This window comes from Rattus norvegicus, chromosome 5, assembly GCF_036323735.1.
Source record: "Rattus norvegicus strain BN/NHsdMcwi chromosome 5, GRCr8, whole genome shotgun sequence".
Lineage (NCBI taxonomy): Eukaryota > Metazoa > Chordata > Mammalia > Rodentia > Muridae > Rattus > Rattus norvegicus.
The window spans coordinates 149,284,265-149,303,628 of record NC_086023.1 but is presented as its reverse complement, the minus strand read 5'-3'; the positions used below and the strand labels follow the sequence as shown (position 1 = coordinate 149,303,628).

Sequence of the window (19,364 nt, the reverse complement as noted above, 5' to 3'; positions counted from 1 at the left end):
CCATTAGCCCATTCTCTAGGAATCAGCTTCCAATGTATCATTTGTCCCTTAACTCCACCCCTACCCATCTGCTTTATAATCCAGAGCCTGCCTTGCCCTCTTGCTCTCTACCTGTTCCCATTCAGTGCTGTTTGCTGAGACGCTCCACTCCTGCTGTCACCGGCACAGTAAAGCTACCCTGCTCCCACCCACTGAATGTGGCAGTGGGTGGACAGTTCTCCTAAGGCTGGCATGATGACCATAAGCTGCCTTTCTAAGTGGTGGGGCCCACCTCTGAAAATGCTGTGCCCATGTTGACCCCTGGGGGGATCTTGAATAGATTTCTACCACATAGAGCTCAGGACTTAGACCTGGACCCAAAGGGGAGAAGAGAAAGGCACTTGGGGTGGGTGTGGGTCATTGTTGAGGTTTGAAGGAGAAGCTAGAAAAAGGATTGGAACGGAATAGTGGGAAGTGGACTTGGGGATACCTGTAGGGAGGACCTCAATCAGGCTAGAGGGGCAGGTCTGGAGCTGAGGGTGCGACGGGGGTCTGGGGGTAGCCATGATGGGATACCCAGTAGGCAGATGAAAGACAGCCAGGGAGACTGATGACAACTGAGAGGGGACAGAAACCTGAAAGAATGGGATGCATGTTGTTCAGAATGGGCGTGTGTGTTCACTCATGCCTGTGGATCCTTCTTGTTGAGGACATGTGTGTAAGTAAATGCGTGTTTTGGCCTAGAGTGTTTATGCGGGGTTGGAACACAGGCTCCAAGACCACAACATCTGAGTTCTCATTCCGGTTCCAGTGTTTCTAGCTGTGTGACATCTGGGTGGATAATGACCTCTCTGGGTCTTGGAGTGATCCTACTTGGGAGATGAGGATGGAGATGTCCCACAGTGCCCAGGATGATGGGATGTGTTTTATATTCGGACATATTTAATCTAGAACATATCCTGGTGCATAGCGAGTGCCACGGGAGTGTGGATTATTCTTAAATAATGTGTGCGTGAGTGTTTGCAGGCCTCCTGTGGGCTTGGAAAAGATCGCTCTTGGCTCCTGATGAAGTCCAAGCCTGGCGAAAGGTGATGGTAGTTTTGAGGGAGGAGTGAGGATCCAGGCTTGTTGGGGTCGATCCTCCCCCCGCCATCTGCCTTCTGTTCACCCCACATGTTGTACCAGGTTCTAATCTAATAGGCCCTCCCTCTGTCTCTCCTGTCCTGCCTCATACTGCCCTACACTGGGCTGGGGGCCAGGTGATGCACTGTAATTGTCCAAACGATTTTCAGTAGAATCCAAGCCCATTGTCTGTCCGCCAGTACAAAGGCCTTGTCAGAGAGGAAGGCCTGGGGAGTGTGCTGAGTTCGGTACTGCCTTGTCCTGTGATCAGGTGAGCAGCAGTGCCTTCGTCCTGCGCCCTTGAATCTCTGGAATATGTTGGAGGATGGGGAGAGTGATGGTGGACAGAGGCCCACAGGATAGTGAAAGCCGGATTGGCCCCTGTCTCACAGGCAGTTCAGCGTGGCAGACTCAGCCACGGACTCCCTGCCAGTATGACCCCCAGAGACTTCTACTGTGCCTCCCACGGCACCTTCGAAACGTACCTATGTCTGTCGCACAGCAGCCAGAGGCACTGTATCTCTGGCCTGGTTGCTCCGGGCATGTGCTGTCTGGGGGTTTCTGGACCTGGTCTCCCTTGTACTTCTCTGTGACTCAGCCTATGCTGTGGCGACTGCTGTTGCAATGCTCTGTGACTTAGGGATGCTGGGCCACAGTGATTTGGGGTTTCTCTGGAGTTTCCGCATTCTTCCACTTGTGCAGCATCCTGCTGATCAGAACCTCCGTCCTGCAGCTGCTTGCCATGCACTTCCCTTGTGGCTCTCACCCACGGTATGAAACCCACTCTGCTGGATACCAGGGTTACATCAGGATCGAAGCCCCTTCTGCGTGTCTGGGTAGAGATGCCTCCCATGGCACCAGGCCTGAGAGCATGGCTTTCTAGAACTACTCTCTCTGCACGTTTACCTTAAGAGCAGTCTGTCTCATCAGGCATGTAGACTCACCTGGGCTTTGGGCACAGTACCTCACGGGGCAGCTCACTCCCAACACATGGCCTACTGCCGTTATACTGTATGTTGGCACCTGGTGTGCCCATTGTTTGCACTGGGCATCCGCACGGCCCTGGCCATTTAGATCCTCTCATTTCTAGGCACAGCTCCTCTACATGCTGCCCATCTCGTTTCAGGAACACAGTATACATCGCCTCATTGTCTCTCCCCTTCACTCTACCCCACTGGATTGCATCTAATGGCTCAGCTGCCACCCCGCACCACAGCTGTCCCTGTGTTAGCTCAGCTTCTCCACTGAGTATATCACAATGGAGGTGTCTAGGTGCTGGCTGTGGACAGTTTTCTGTGGCTAGCACCAGGAGGGCCACAATTCTGTGTGTCCTCCAGGCAGCACATTTCTGCTTCATATTGCACATACCTGGGGACTCTTTGCTGGTCTTGGGGACAGCTTGAGGTTTGCATTGCCTCTGACCAGCACAGGACCCGGCACCCAGAGAGTCAACCTGCACCTGTTCTCTGTAGGGTTGCATTGTGTGACTTTTCCTGGGGAGACGTGAATTAACACTGTTCACAGACCAAAGACAGGATTCCTTCCAAGTCTAGGTTGCTGTGTGGAGTTTAATGGCGTTGGTTCCTTGCAGAAACACTGATAGTTCAAAAGCAACCGCATTTAGGAAAAGCCCACCCCTGCATGGGGAATGACTCTTGAGAGCCTCACCCCTGGCAGCTTGCGGAGAGAGCCTTCTCTCTCCAGGAGCTGTTACTGCTTACATAACCTTGGAGAAGGTCTCTTGAATCCTGGAACTTCCCAAGCTCTTCAAAGCCCGCTAAGTTGTGTGACTGTCTCCTCTCCCCACTCCCTCCAAAAGGGGATGGTTCCATTGAGAGGAAATGGCTTCCAGCCAGGTTGTGAGAACTCCACTGAGTTTCAAGACCCAGAGCCCTTGAACTGAATCCACTGTGCCACGGGGCGTCATCACTGTCATCACAGCGCTTTGGTTTTGTGCCACCGCTCAGCCATCCCTGGAGTCTGCACACACCCGCCTCCCAAAGGCTATGTTCAGTTTCCGTTCGGGACTAGATTGCCATTCCGTGCTTGGCTCTGCAGCCTGAGGATCAGAACCTCCGTCCTGTCCCACAGCTGTCCTGCCATGCACTTTCCATGCGGCTCCATCCTTTCCTTCCTGTATCCCTGCACCGGCTGCATGCCTATGGTGGACTGACCCTTTCTATGAGGAGGCTCCTGTTCTGTACCAGGTCCTATGCTGGTGACAGGAGCAGAAGAAAGGCTTGAGCCTACCACACCCTCCATTCTGCCACAACCCCACATGGCGATATATACTCAAGATGAATGTGGTTCCATTCACACTGCACAGCCCTGACCAGCTCTACTATGCCTAGCAGATGTAAGTGCTGTGTGTGTGTGTGTGTGTCTGCGTGTGTGTGCGTGCTGTGCTCTGCAGCCTTGCGCAGAGTTACAGGATTCTGTCTGTTGCACTCTGTATCTCTAGCCCACACCACATGGCGGCACATGGCCCTCCCTCTGCATGGAGCCTGTCACACACCTGAACTGCTTTAGCCCACAGTGTCTTTATCTGGCTGTGGTGTAGGGCAGGGGATCTGTGTGTTCTTCCCACTGTACTTCTGCACAGTGAGACCCTCCCCTTATCTCCGGGGTCCAGCCCTGGACCGACAATTTGGCAGCACTCTCATCAACTCTGAAATTCATGGTCTGTGGTGGCCCTAGAGATGGGAAAGGGTCTGCTGCGAGTTCCTCAGTTGCAGATGGCTTCCTTCCGTACTCAATGAAGATAACAGGAGGTTGGCTCTTCCAGGCTCTGTGTTGGCTTCTTAGGTGGTTTCAGCTTTGCCTGTGGCCAGCCCTTGGTGGTCTTGTTGCTTGCGGAACTCTGTGTGGTTTTATAGGTGTTTTGCTGCCAGCCATACTGTGCTTCCTGCCAGTTACTCAGGGTTCTGGTAGTCGGCTCCGAATGCCAGACCTCCATTTAGACGTCTGCACTATACTATATATACTATACTATACTATACTATACTATACTATACTATACTATACTATATCATACTATACTCTTCTATACTGTATACTATATGTAGTCTGTAGTATGTAGTATATAGTATAGAGTTTATACTATATGCTATGGAATTCTAGGCTATAGTCACATCCTTGAACTTAGTGCAGCTGGTGGATGCTTGGCCAGCTAGGATCTTGGTGTTACTAAGTCTGGGCAGAGTTGGCCAACTGTTATATACAGCACTTAGGGATGGGCTTCAAAGGCCTCTAAGAGTAGTCCCTGACTTTAGGAAGGGAGGTAAGAGCTAAGGAGGCCTGCTATGCAGCCAGAGTTAGGCGGACCATCTGGGACAGGGCTGAGTTGGGCAAGCATGCCCAGGGTCGAATTCAGTGACCTAGAAGAGCGAGGAATCGTGAAATAGACTGGCGTTGTTGGGTTTGTATACGGGGTCCCTAGGCTAGGGTTGAGTTGTGCCTGGCTGTGTGAGGTCCGCTTTTCTATTTACAATCTGCCTGGAGAAGTTTTGTTTCTTCTGGGGCTACCCCTGGGAACTGGACATTTTGTTGACAAAACAGAGAGAATAAAAATCTCATCGCAAACAAGCTCTGTTTACTCAAGGTCTTCAGAAAACATATGGCTGCAGGTACGGTAGGCCCAGACCATATCTTTTGTCTGCCCTGGTTAGAAGAGGACAGACAGGCTGATACAACACACACACACACACACACACACACACACACACTCTCTCTCTCTCACACACACACACATGCACATACACCCTCGTGCACACACACACCCCACACACACATCAACTCTTCCTGCCCTATACAAATACCCACCTCCCCCAGGCTCGTGCCCACCATAGAATGCTCGCTTTCCCCCAGGATACTCCATTTGATGCTATTACTTGTACTATTACTGTTGGTTTATTGGAGATAGGGTTTCATGGAGCCCAGCCTCACCTGCAACTCCTTTATGGTGCCGAGGAAGACCCCCAACCAGATCCTCATGCCTCCCTCCTTCTCTGAGCCTGGGATCAGAGGAGCCTACCACACGCAACGGAAATCAGAGGCATAGCCCCTGTTCCTACTTCACTGAGGAGCTGAATGGGGCCTGGTCTAAAGACCCAGGGCTGAGGGTGACCAGAGATCAGTGAGAAGGGGTCACGCTGTCTAATAGGTCATGAGAGATCATCCCGACTGTGGTCAGAAAAGGCAGGTCCCATGATAAGTCATGAAGGGACCCAGGAGCACAGCAGAACTAAGATATAGATTCTCTGATCTTCCAGTTGTCCTGTCATGGTCACACACACACACACACACACACACACACACACACACACACCAACCACACGGGGTGGGGGAGGTAAGACCTCCCTGAGGACTCCTCTCAGGCTTCTCTAGAGGTTGCTGGTCCCTGACATCATCCAGCCTTAAGCCTGGCCGGATGTGGATAAGCCGTCCCCCTTCTTCCCAAATTGTGGTTGACGGTTGCTCAGGCAACCGCCTGGCCAGATTGGGGAGATTAGCAGAGGAATGTTGCTGGGCAAGTTGGAGCTGGAGCCGGAGGAGCATTGGGGTCCCCGTATTGATTCAACCCACCCTCCCTGAGAGCGCGCTGCAGAGATGAGGTACCCAAAGAGGGGCCTTGTCTTTTCTCCTTGTCTCCTGCCTAACTTAGTGCCTCAGAACTAGAGTTGGTCTGGGGAAAGTGTGTGTGTGCACACCCACATGGGCACACACATGACTCACGTGCATACTGTTTGTATCCAGGATGCTGGCTCAGCCCCCCCCCCCCCCCCCGCCCTACCCCTTTACTTTTCACCAGTTTCTGACCCCACGCTCCACCAGGAACCACAGCATTTGCTAGCTTGGTGCCCAGTTCCCACCTGACCTTGCATTCTTTGCTTCAGCACCTCCTGTGGCGCCCCAGTTCAACTCCTCACCCTGGCATCCAAGGTCTTTAGGAACTGGCCTCAGTCTCCTGTTTCCCATCATGTCAGTCAATCCCTTTGCTGGGGACAAACCGGGTTTCCCTTCTTCCTCCCTTCACTTCCTTCAGATTAGACTCCACCTCCCTGTGCTGACAACCCGTTTCCTACCTTTAACCTTCATCCTTCTCAGCTTCCATTTTCCCACCTTGGCTCAGGTTAGGAAGCTGCCCAAAGCAAGATCTTTCTTTTTCTCCCTGAACCCCTTCCCCAAGTCGGGGAATCAAACCTAGGGCCTCACGCATGCTGGGCAAAGTTCCCCTATGACTGAACTCCACCCCACTCTGCCTCCCAGCCCTTAATCATTCTTGTGCCTCTCAGGGTGCCCATCACCCATCACTGTGCATCACATTGTCTGGGGAGATCAGCCTTGAGTGTGAAACTAAATCGGAGTCTTATTTTGTGTCTACTCTCATTGGATAGACAGGTGTCCTCTGCTCACACCAGCTGTATGGCCCCTGGTCATTTCTGAGCATCGCACAGAATCCATTATTTTGACAGGAATAACAATGTCACTATGTAAACGCTGGTTGGGCAAGGTAGGTAGTCAGGGCAGGTGGGGGTGGTGATTTGCGCCCCCTTGTGGTGGTGCTGAAGCCCTGGCAGGAGGAACTGGCTGTTCCTATCTCTGGGAGAGCTGGGGTGGGGGTGTGGGTGGGGGTGAGAGTGAGATGGGGCTCCCTTTGGGAGATGTTCTCTAAGAGATGAAGTTGAACTGGGCCTGGCCCCGGGGCTGACTACGGATTAGTGAGAATGATCACTCTGGCTGAGAGGTCACCCTGGATGATTCGAGTCTATGCCCAAGGGTCATCCTGACTGGTCATATAGAGAGGGCATCTGGTGGAGGGCAGGAGTCAGTGAGTCTGGAGGCCACTGACATTTGCCTGACATTTAGGGAATATGGATAAGACTGGAATCACTCTGGCTAGGCACAGACAACGGGGAGCCACTCTGGCTAAGGTCAGTCACCTGGGGGAATCATGTAATTATGGTCAGGAGGTTAGGTTGTGTTCTAGTAGAGACCCCAGTTTGGCTGTTAGTCTGAGCTTAGTAAGCTCTGGATAGGATGGGAGGCCTGTCTGGTCTTGTGCCTAGCTCAGGATTGTTGGGAAGAAACCACAGGGCTGGTTACCTCAGGCCTGACAGGGGCCTGGAGGAGATGCCTGGGGCAACTACTTTGCCTTTGTGTGGGAACTAGAGGGGACTGACTCCAGCCTGGGATCTAAATCTTACTTTTGTCTATAGTCTGTCCCTGTGATTGGCTGGGACCTCCATGGACAGGAAGTAAGCACTTCCCTCACCTGTAAGACCACACTCTGGCCACCCTTTCTTTCTGTGCCACCCAATGGGCTTTTTGCAAAGGGTGAGCTGGGGCCCTTCCAACAAAGATGACATTAAAACTCACTTACCTCATGCCTCAGGGCACAGCGCTGACTGGAGCTTTTCAGACAAAGAGATACAAAGCACTGTGGGGTTCCCTGCACCAATTCCCTCACTACCCTGTCTGCCTGGTGTGGGCTGACACACACATCTGATTGTTTCCGATTCTCTGGAGGGGTTTAAAGAGTTGAGAGGCCCCAACGGTGAGGAGCTCGGTCATGCCTAATTCTGCCTGTGTGCTTTCATGTGTCGTCTTACTGGGCCGGTGGAAACATGCAAACAGGTGAAACGCACACAGTCAGTCCTCAAAGGGAAGGCACTTGTCTGTCCTGACTGCCACTCACCTGCTGGCTTACAACTGTCCTGCCCTCTTCTTCTTAAGACCCAGGAGCAGCTCATTCTGTCTGTCCTTCTCATATTTCTAGGGAGTGTGAGCTTTGGTAGGGCATGGGTTCAAATCTGGTTTCTTTTCCTCATCTAGGGGGAACCTGTATCATGCCTCTTTGTTAGGGATGGCAAACAGCAAAGCCAAGACTGAATCCCAAAGTCTGTCCCATGTCTGTCCCACGTCTTCACCCAGTGTCCACCACTGAGCTACTATTGTATTGTGCTGCGGGCAAAGCCCTTCGTTTCTCAGATCCTCAGTCACTTCCTCTACCAAATTCAGATTACTATTCATGATCTTCAACCACCAGAATTAACATCCTCCCGTCAAACATGGGCTCAATCCACAAAGGACCTCCCTGCGTCACATCCCTGGGGACAGAGATCTAAGTTAATTGACCTTGGGCTATGGCTGAGTGAATTCCTTTGGTGTCTCTCTCATTATTACTGGACACAGAAAGTGACATTCTGCATTTGGTGCTTAGCATCAGGCTATGCTGGACCTCCGTTTTACAGGCCAGTAAAATGGGACGAATCTAGTGCTGACCTTGGAGGCTGGCTCGAGGCTGTATGATGCAACACGAATGATGGTTGTTTTTATTAAGGAGAACCCTAATGGATAGTTGAGCTGTTGGGAATCCTGGGAAGTGATGGGGTATCCTAAGATGTGATGGGGTATCCTGGGATGTGATGGGGTATCCTGGGATGTGATGGGGGATCCTGGGATATGATGGGGGATCCTGGGATGTGACGGGATATCCTGGGATGTGATGGGGTATCCTGGGATATGATGAGGTATCCTGGGATGTGATGGGGTATCCTGGGATGTGATGGGGTATCCTGGGATGTGACGGGATATCCTGGGATGTGATGAGGTATCCTGGGAAGTGATGGAGTATCCTGGGATGTGACGGGATATCCTGGGATGTAATAGGGATCCTGGGAAGTGATGGGGGATCCTGGGAAGTGATGGGGGATCCTGGGAAGTGATGGGGACAAGCCAATGCGAAGTCTTGGTGTTGTTAAGGGACAATGAGGGGAGGGTGTTGGGGTGCAGGTAGGAGAACTTTGTTAGTTGGAGGGAAGAGTGTAGCCTGAACAGAAGGAGGGGACAGCGGGGGGACCTGAAGCCTTGCGTTGGGATCCTCATGGTCAGTGGCCTTGCCTGAGCGTAACCAACCAGGCCCTATCCTCACAGCTGGCTGCACCTTCGAGGAGGCGAGTGACCCGGTTGTGCCCTGCGAGTTCAGCCAGGCTCAGTATGATGACTTCCAGTGGGAGCAAGTACGGATCCACCCTGGCACCCGGACCCCTGCAGACCTGCCCCATGGTGAGCCTACTGTCCATCAGTATTATTCTCTCCTTCCAGTTCTTCTCTAGCTCTTTCCCAGGGTCTCCTGCTCTTTCTGGGGTTTGAAGATACCTAGGAGAGATGACATGGGGTCTCTGGACATACCTCTGCCCTCTTCTTGGGAACTCTGAACCCTTCCCACCTTCGACTTAATGGTGTACGCTTCAGCACTAGACTGGGAGTCTGGAGGCTAAGTGTAGATTCTAGTACTGGTCTCCTACTCAAATGATGGCCTTGAGAGCACTCATTCCAGAATCATGAAGACGTGGGTTCAAATCCTGGCCCACCATCTTACCTGCTCAGTGACCTCCAATAAGCTGCTCAACTTCTCTGAACCTTTGTTGTTTTGATTGTGAAATGGCAGAACAGTGGCCCATAGGACAGGGTACAGAGGTGGCACACAGGGTGTCAGTTGTATAGACGCCATTGTTGAGGACACTTTGAGAGTGCCTGGCCACTAGTGGCCCTCCTTACTGGGTACAGAATCAACTAAAAATTACCAGAATAGATGTGAAGCAGAAGGATCACATGTCTTAGGCTAGCCTGGGCTACTTGGTGAGATACTGCCCCCAAAATTAAACTGGAAGAAAAAGGAAAAGAAGGCTGAAGAGATGGCTCAGTGGTTATAAGCACTAGCTGCTTTTTCAGAGGACCTGGGTTCAAGTCCCAGTACCTCATGGCAGCTCACAACCAGCTCCAGTTCCAGGGAATCCAGTGCCTTCTCCCAGCTTCTTAAGGAATTGCACATATTTGGTACACAAACATGTAGGCAAAACATCCAAATATATAAAATTTAAAAACATATGTTGTCTTAGTTAGGGTTTTACTGCTGTGAACAGACACCATGACTAAAGCAACTCTTATAAGAACAACATTTAATTGGGGCTGGCTTACAGGTTCAGAGGTTCAGTCCATTATCATCAAGGCGGGAACATGGCAGCATCCAGGCAGGCATGGTGCAGGCAGAGCTGAGAGTTCTACATCTTCATCTGAAGGCGGCTAGCAGAATATTGACTTCCAGGCAGCTAGGATGATGGTCTTAAAGCCCACGCTCACAGTAACACACCTATTCCAACAAGGCCACACCTCCTAATAGTGCCACTCCTTGAGCCGAGCATATACAAACGATCATATATGTATTTTTAAAAGGAAAAAGGATAAGAGAGATGGAGGCCAAATGAGCAGGTTTATTACTGTTGAAGTATTGTAGGATAGACTGAGGCAACATCAGAACAGAGAGCCAGAGTCTCCCTCCTGTGTCCTGCTATAGAGGTGACCCAGAGCCTTGGCTGTTCAACTCCCAGCATAGCCAACATGGCATCTGCTGGCAAGCGTAGGCCAGGGAAGTGGCGGTTCTTAGTGGTGGGAGGACTAGTAGCTTTAGGTGAGGGATCCCTTGGGGCTGGTTGGCGCTGTCTGGCGCTGACTGGCTCTGGCTGGACTCTGGAAGCAGACTTGACTTCCACTGTGGCCTTCCTCACCTCTCTGGTCACTGTCCCTCTGTGTCACTCTGGGTGTGTTTCTTCAAGGTCCTTCATCCTTGTATATGTTTTAGAGGCATCGCTGTTTGGCTTGTCTGAGGGGGATGCATAAAGGTACCCACCCTGCACGGTCTCTGTGTGACCTCTGTGCACCCTCAGACCCAGCCATTCATTCCAGGTCTTAGTAGGTGCTCAGGTATAAGAATCTGTCATAAATTCATGTTTTCCAGACCTGTGGTCTTCACCTCTTCTTCCTTGGTGACTCCGGGAAGAGCTAGGTCTAGGGGGAGGGGTGAGCTTGGTGGATAGTCAGTCTAGGGGGAAGTCCAGGTGGACAGGGATGAAGCAAGGAGACCTGCACTCAGAGGAGAGCCAGGGGGAGAAAAGAGAGCCCCGGGGATGGGGGTGGAGGGGTGCATGTCAGAGCAGGGAGGGCTGCAGGGGACAGAGGAGGAGGCAAGAAGGTGTCACACTGGAAGAGGGAGCTACCTTAGGGGAGAGAAGAGTCCACAGGAGTTGGCTAACAAGTGTCTGGTAGAGTGTGTCCCTTTTAGGGTCCCAGTGAGGATAGGGCTCTGGAGGTCCCTTTGCTATCCCTGCAGGACACAGGCAGCAGCCACCTTCCCAGAGCTCCAGGCTCACGGAGATGAAAGAGATTCCTTTACTGAGTCTCTGGGGAGCCCTCCTGAGCAGGCTCTGAATGTGCTGTCAGCCAAGTCGGGGAGGAGGCAGCACCCAGTGGCTGCTGTGCAAGGGTGGCTTTGGGCCTCTCCTTGGCATCTGCATCCCTCTCACCCTAAGGGAAGCCATAATCCCCAGCCAGGTTCTGAGCCATTCCCCACCATCTCCATAACACATGGAGGATCTTCTGGTTGGAACCTGGGGTGTTTGTTTCGGAATCCGGTGTGGGTGGGAAGGGAAGTTAATCCTTTCATTCAGTCTGTCCTACATATTCATCAAGCTTGGGCTCAGGAGCCTGCGTGTGAGGACACAGCAAAGGCCTGAGGCATGACAGGTTGGTAGCAAGACTGTCACAGGCTTTATGAATGATCCGAGCCAGAGGCAAGCACACGGTGTGGGGGTGGGGGTTGGGGTGGGCATGGGGAAGCATGTGAGGCTTTGGAATCAGTGACATCAGGGGACTGGCCCTGTGATGTATGTCCTAATCCCCAGGATGGCACAGAGAGAAAGTGATGACTTATGGGTGGTGAAGGGCCACGTGGGTTTTGACAAGGCTGAGTTTGTGTTTTTTCCTGTCCTGGCCCTCTCCTCTGGGAAACAGACCATGGTGGAGGGGAGGGATCGGCCCCATGTGAGAACTTAAGACCCCAAATCCTTGATTCCTGGTGGCTGCTTCTTCTGAGCGTGACCTTGGCTTCCTCTAAGTTCTCCTTGTCTCCTTTCTCTCTCTCCAGGTGCCTACTTGATGGTTAATGCTTCCCAGCATGCTCCAGGCCAGAGGGCCCATATCATCTTCCAGACCCTGAGCGAGAACGACACCCACTGTGTGCAGTTCAGCTACTTCCTGTTTAGCCGGGATGGGCACAGCCCAGGCACCCTGGGCGTCTATGTGCGTGTGAACGGGGGCCCTCTGGGCAGTGCCGTGTGGAATATGACTGGATCCCACGGCCGTCAGTGGCATCAGGCTGAACTGGCTGTCAGCACCTTCTGGCCCAATGAGTATCAGGTGGGCTGGGTTTAGTCAATGGTCTGCTTGCTTGGGTTCGGAGATAAGGGGAGGGGGCAGGCCACCCTGATGTCAGACTAGGCTGGGATTTATATCTGTTCAGCATCAGGAGTCAATCTGGGGTGGAGTTTGGAGTAGTCTGGGGTCAGTGTGGGTACAGAGTCAGAGGCCAGGGTGAGTTGGAACAGGGCTCAACTGGAAATTCTGTCTGACTAGGAGAATTCTGCTGCTTTGAGGGAGTTGTCAGAGTTGGGATGAAACTACCAGCCTTAACTGTGACTTTACTTTCTCTGCCCACAGCCCTGAACCAGCTGGCTTGGTAGTGAGGGTCTGTGTGAGCAAGCAGGGCTGGCACTGGATGTGGGAGAGAGTTCTGGTTGGGGCCCAAGCTGGGCTAGAGGGATGTCACTTTGACAATTGGCCTCCCATCCCCTCAGGTGCTGTTTGAGGCTCTCATCTCCCCAGACCATAAGGGCTACATAGGCTTAGATGACATCTTGCTATTCAGCCATCCCTGCGGTGAGTCCCAGTCCACCCCGACAGAAGGAGGAGGGTAACCTTGGCTCCTGCCTGCAGGGCATGCAGGCCCAGCTCATGCTGGGGCTCTGCCTGTTTTCCCCACAGCGAAGGCCCCTCACTTCTCCCGCCTTGGAGACGTGGAGGTCAATGCGGGCCAGAATGCATCCTTCCAATGCATGGCAGCAGGCAGAGCTGCAGAGGCAGAGCGTTTCTTCCTGCAGGTGAGGGCGCCCCACATAGACTTGGCTCAGGAAGGTAGCCGAGGACCTTTTGCCTCCTCAGCTTGGTTCCCCTTTGGGGTTTTGGGTCCTCTTTTCATACGCCAGTATCTGTCTACATTGTGTCTTGCCTTCCCTAGGCTGTGCTCTGCCAGCTGGGATCCCCTTAACCCCAGGGTGGAGGCCTGTTCCAGGATCCTCAATAGGGACTTGTATACACTGCCAGGCTGGAATGCTTCCTGATTCTCCCATCCCCTTTTCTCTTTAGCGGCAGAGTGGGGTGCTAGTGCCTGCGGCTGGGGTGCGGCACATCAGTCACCGTCGCTTCCTGGCCACTTTTCCACTGGCCTCTGTAGGCCGCTCGGAGCAGGATCTGTACCGTTGCGTGTCCCAGGCCCCGCGCGGTGCTGGAGTCTCCAACTTCGCAGAGCTCATCGTCAAAGGTCAGCGGATTGACCTTGAGGAAGACCCGAGGGGAGGGGCTAGGATAGGGCGGAGTCTGTAGGGTTGTGCACGGAGCTAGCTCCTTAGAAGACTTGGTGCGGGTCCCAGGGCAGGTTTAGCCCAACGCTTGGTAGCAGCTTGAGGGACCTGGGAGAACGAGAGGGTCTCGTGATGGGGACGGAGTAGGTTGTCGAGTTAGTTTCTAGCTGTGACTTGAACAGTGTCTCCCAGCTGAGGGATGGACTGGCCACATAAGAAGAGGACACAGGGAGTGGGGCTGTATCTCCATGCATCTTTCAGGTGATATAACCCAACCAGTGTGCTGAGATTCCCCAGGCTTGTGAGTTTGGAGTGGGCGTGGCTGAGTTATGGAGTTCTAGGGCCACATGGTGGCTTTAGTAGGCTCCTCCTCTTCTGCATATCCTCGCAGAGCCTCCCACCCCCATCGCGCCCCCACAGCTGCTGCGTGCAGGCCCCACCTACCTCATCATCCAGCTCAACACCAACTCCATCATTGGCGACGGGCCGATCGTGCGCAAGGAGATCGAGTACCGAATGGCACGGGGCCCGTGGGCCGAGGTTCACGCTGTCAACCTGCAGACCTACAAGCTGTGGCATCTAGACCCGGACACTGAGTATGAGATCAGCGTGCTGCTTACCCGCCCGGGAGATGGAGGCACAGGCCGCCCAGGGCCACCACTGCTCAGCCGGACCAAGTGCGCAGGTAGGTTGGGGGAGGCCCTTTTCCACAGTGGTAGCAAGGCCTCCTGACACACATACATATACAAAATAGCCTGGGCTATTTCTCTATAGCTTATCTCAAAAAAATAAAATGAGATAAACAAACGAGACAAAGAAAAACACACTATGACCCTGCCCTCCCAACCAAACCAAAACAAAAAGGCAGACCAAGAAAACAAACCTGGAAACTTACCAGAGCCCGGTGGTAGGTTGTTGTCATAGCTACTTCACAGACGATGTGACTGAGACAGAGATGTTAGGCAACTGGACAAAGAACACACAGCCAGTAAGTGGCAGAGATGGGTCTAGAACTCTTAATTGGCTAGGTGCAGATTCTTAAACACTATCAATTAAAAATCCTGTGTGATGGGTTTTGTCTGGCTTGCCTGGACCTGGTGCTGAGTCAGAAGTCAGCTCTCCTTTGTGTAGGAGGATAAAGTAGCAATTGCTAAGGACCCCTGATTCACCTGCACCCAGAAGACTAAGAAGAAGAGAAACAGACAGCAGGGTTCTCTGTGATGTCAGTGTGCTGTTGTTTCTGGAATTTTCTTAGTGAGAGGTGAAGATTCTCCATGTAGATTCATGTGCTGTTGTTAAGAACACAGCCTCCTTACCCTGTCATGTTTTCCACAATAGTTCTATTTTGGATGACTATAGTTTAATTTTACAATAAAGATTGACATCTGAGGCTGGCAAGATGGCTCAGCAGGTAGAAGGTGCTTGCAGCCAACCCTGATGGCATAGAGACTCACAGGATGGAAGGCGAGAACCCATTCTTATAAGATGACCTCTGACTTCCAGATGTGTGCTGTGGTATGCTTGTGCCCTCACCCCCAAGCCAGATGTGCAGCTGAAAAACAATGTATACAACGTAACAAAAATGTAACAACAAATTGACATCCATAGACTCCATAGATACTGTAACAGACTCCCCCAGTTTCCTGTGTTTGTGTAATTAGTTTTATGTAATCTATCACCTTTGTGGGTTTGTGTATACCGTGGGAAGCCCGAGCAGTCAGTGTCCCTATATACGATTCCCATTGCTGTTTTAGACCACACCCACTTCTCTTCCTCCTCCCACCCTTTGGTAACCACAGATCAGTCCTTCATTTCTAGAGTTTTCTCTAGAATGTTCCATAAATGACATCATGCAGTATATAACGTTTTTGAAATTTTTTTTTGGTAACAGATTTATTACAATATGATCTGTATTCGTCCATGTCAGTCATTAAAGTTTATAGTTTAGAGGCATTAAGTATCTCTGGTGTTGTGCAACTATTAATCATTGGTTTTGGAACATGTCTTCACTATTAAGGGGGAACCCTATGCCATTTAAGGGCCGCCTAGTTCATCCTAATCCTGAAGCCCCAGTCAAACACGAATCTACTTTCCATCTCTCTTGATTTAGTTTTTGTAGGTGTTTTATACAATAGAACCATGTATGATAGTCTAGAGTGTGTGTGTATACGAGTGTGTGCTTGTAGTATGTGCACTTATGAGCTCAGGTACCTGAGGAGGACAGAAGAGAGCCCTGGGACCCCCCTGGAGCTGGAGTCACACAGGCAGATGTGAATCCCCTGATGCGGTTGCTGGGGACTGAACCCCAGGATCTCTACGAAAGCAGCAATCGCTTTACATAGCAGAGTCCTCCCTCCCTTTCATGGTCCTAATTTGCATTTCTGTAAGTCTAGTGTTGCTCAACATCTTTCCACACATGACTGCCGCCGCCTGTGCTCCTCAGTGGATCGCCTGTTCATATCATTGCTCATTTCTTAATAGAATTGCTTTTTTTTCTGTAGAGTTTTGAGAGTTCTTTATGCATTCTAGATACTTGTGATGGTTTGTATATGCTCAGCCCAGGGAGTGGCACTACTCCTGTTGGAGTAGGTGTGTCACTGTGGCTGTGGGCTTAAGACCCTCACCCTAGCTGCCTGGAAGTCAGTCTTCCACTAGCAGCCTTCAGATGAAGATGTAGAACTCTCAGCTCCTCCCAGGACCATGCCTGCCTGGATGCTGCCCTGCTCCCACCTTGATGATAATGGACTGAACCTCTGACCCTGTAAGCCGGCCCCAATTAAATGTTGTCCTTGTAAGACTTGTCTTGGTCATGGTGTCTGTTCACAGCATTAAAACCCTAAGACAATTCTAGATGTATGTAGAACATATTATTAATGCATTAATGGTTTAATGAATGCATAATCTGTAGGTATTTCTCCCGGTATGGATCTTGTCTCCTCGTTGTCTTTACATGGATCCAGAGCAAACATTTTATCTTTTTTTTTTTTTTTGTCTTTTTTTTTTCCGGAACTAAGGACCGAACCCAGGGCCTTGCGCTTGCTAGGCAAGCGCTCTACCACTGAGCTAAATCCCCAACCCCTCAGAGCAAACATTTTAAATTTTGATGAATTTCTGTTTCTCAAATTGCCCAGTGCTTTTGGATCTAAATCTAAGAGTTCCTTGCCCAGCCTTAGTTCTCAAAAATCTTTTTCTATTTCTTCTTTTACTTTATTTTTCTCTAAGAGTGTAACAGTTTCACCTTTATATCCATAGTCTATTTTGAATAATGTATGACATTAAGGTTAAGAGTCAAACGGTTTTTACAGTTGATATTACGTTTTAGCGAATTTATTTACTTATTGTCTATGTGTGGGCATGTGCTTGCCACAGTGCTCATGTGGAGGCTGGAGGACAGCTTATTAGAGTCTGTTCTCTCCGTCTACCATGTGGGTTCTGCAGATCGAACTCAAGTTGTCGGGTTTGACAGCAAGCATTTTTTACCTACTGAGCCATCTTGACAGCCTGCAATTCATATTCTTAAGTGTTATTAAAAGCTGATTTGTGGGCCAACTAAAATCTAATTTAATGCCAGACTTTGGGAGAGAGAGGTACTTGGTTGGTGGGTCAGTGTTGCTGTAGTGATAGCCTTCTAGCTGAGGGGTCTGGGTGGGGTGATGTACCCATCGAGAGCTTCATTCTTCTTGTTTTGTAAGTGGAAACAATGTTAATCTCTGCCATATGGGATAACATCAAGATTCGGGCAATGGGTGTTTACTGAGTGTCTATTATGTACCAGATAATGTTACAGTTGGTAGGGTTACATGGCTGCACCCTAGACAGAGGCCACCGGCGTTTGAGTCCTCTTAAGTCTCTGCAGGGAGCTTGTGTCCTGGCAGAAGGAGGCAGACAATAAATAAATAAACAAGTGGAATATATAGTCTGTCAGATGGTGGTAAGTGCGTGAGGAGGAATAAATCAGGGCGGGGACAGAGATGGGGAGGGGGCGGAGGATTGTTATTTATAAGAAGCTGAAGGACTATCTTACTGAGATGGTGGCATTTGAGCAGAGTCATGCAGGAGGTGAGGGGCTGAGCCAGGTGTGCTCTAGGAGCACAGGCAGGGAGGGAACAGTCCAGACAGTCAGACCTTTGAGTGCCGAGGCCTGGAGGCGTGGGGGGGACCTGTGAGAGAAGATGTATGAACAGGGATTGGGATGTCAGAATCACCAGGGAGCGATCGAGCTGGGTAGCGACCGCAGGGGTAGGAGGACAGGATTGAGCACGTGCAACTGGTGGTCTGGTCTGCTCTGGAGAGTTCTTGGAGGATTGACTATAGGGGGGTGTATTGGTTAGGTTCTTGCTTACTGGACAACAGACAAAGCACCTAGGAAGAGGGATCCTCAATGAAGGAAATGTGTGTATCAGGTTGTCCTGTGAGCTTATCGGTGGGGCATCTTCTTGATGAATGAATGATGTGGGTGGCCTTTAGGCAGGTTGTCTTAGGTCTTATAAGAAAGCAGGCTGAGGAGAGAGAGAGAGAGAGAGAGAGAGAGAGAGAGAGAGAGAGAGAGGACAGAGACAGAGACAGACAGAGACAGAGAGACAGACACATCACACACACACACACACACACACACACACACACACACACACACACACATATATCTCCATGGTGTGGAAGTGTAAGCCAAATAAACATCTTCTTCCCGAGGCTGCTTCTGGTCATCATGTTTATCATAGCAGCAGAGAGCCAAACTGAGACAGAGGGCAAAGGTTCCTGAAAGAGACACACAGGAAGCGCCTGCAGTTATTGCAGTCAGAGACAGGAGCTGGGAGCCGAGTGGAAGTGACCAAGATGACAGTGACACGACAAGCTGCTCAGCTTGGTTGGTTCAGAAGTCAGCGGCATCTGCTGATGGATCTGCTAAGGGATGAAGGAGAAAGAAATAGAGGGAGCCCGGGGTGCTCCAAGGTGTTTTACTTGAGTAACTGGACGGATGGAGCTGTCACAAAGAAGCCCACAGCAGCAGAGTTGGAGGGGCTGACCTGGGGAGCGTCATAGATCAGGAGCCGTGCCTTGGACACAATGACTTTGAGATGCCATTAAATGTGCCAGTGGCGATCGCTACCAGGCAGCTGAACGGATGATGGAGGGGCTGAGGGAAGGGTGCGGGCTGCTGGTACGAATCTGAAAGTTGTCAGTACAGAGAGGGTGTTGATGGCATTTAAAGCCATGTTGTGGGATCACATCTCTGTTGTCAGTGTTCTCAACAGGGGTGATTCTCTCTCCTAGGCGACGTTTGGTGGTGTCCGGAGACATGCTGTCAGCCATACTGGCCACTGGTGATGGGTACTACCAGTGTGAAGAGGTAGAGGCCAGGGACAGCTGTCCAGTGACACTTAACTGATCCGAAGCTTCGATAATGTTGAGATTGGAACCCTCCTGTAGAGATTTTTGGGGAGTGTAAATGTGGAGATGGGCTTGTGAAGATGAGTCCACGGGGGTCCTGCTGTGTTTTGGGTTAATCTGGGCAATTGTAGGGGGGCGTATTACGTATGTGTGAAGTAGTGTGCCTGGCACACCACAGGCTCTCCAGGAAGTGACAGCCGTCAGCAATATGGTTTCGAAGGCGGTTTTGATTTGCCACTTAGAATAAAAGAAATCAGAGCTTGAAGCCCATGGAAAAATCTCTGTTGCACTCCCCTGAGTGTGCCCCCTGAGTGTGCAGATGGGGACGGGACTTGCTAGCAATCAGACAGTGGGGTCAAGGACCCAGGTTGTGGGGCTGGGGAAATGCTTGCTGTCAGC

The 19,364-nt window shown here is 51.2% G+C and overlaps 1 protein-coding gene across 11 annotated transcripts in view; it reads left to right on the top strand.

Annotated features, from left to right (window-relative positions):
* Window positions 1-19,364, top strand: part of Ptpru (protein tyrosine phosphatase, receptor type, U) — a 74,234-nt gene that overhangs the window by 5,229 nt on the left and 49,641 nt on the right. For 9 of the 11 annotated variants that reach the window (NM_001415049.1, NM_001191575.2, XM_039109155.2 and 6 more), the window contains exons 2-7: window positions 9,037-9,168; window positions 12,086-12,357; window positions 12,795-12,876; window positions 12,982-13,097; window positions 13,363-13,537; window positions 13,969-14,262. In NM_001415049.1, coding sequence (NP_001401978.1) covers window positions 9,037-9,168; window positions 12,086-12,357; window positions 12,795-12,876; window positions 12,982-13,097; window positions 13,363-13,537; window positions 13,969-14,262 — 1,071 coding nt within the window. Of the gene's footprint in view, window positions 1-1,388; window positions 3,458-9,036; window positions 9,169-11,631; window positions 11,686-12,085; window positions 12,358-12,794; window positions 12,877-12,981; window positions 13,098-13,362; window positions 13,538-13,968; window positions 14,263-19,364 lie in introns of those variants that run through there. The other 2 variants (XM_063287071.1, XM_039109154.2) reach the window with 2 other exon arrangements.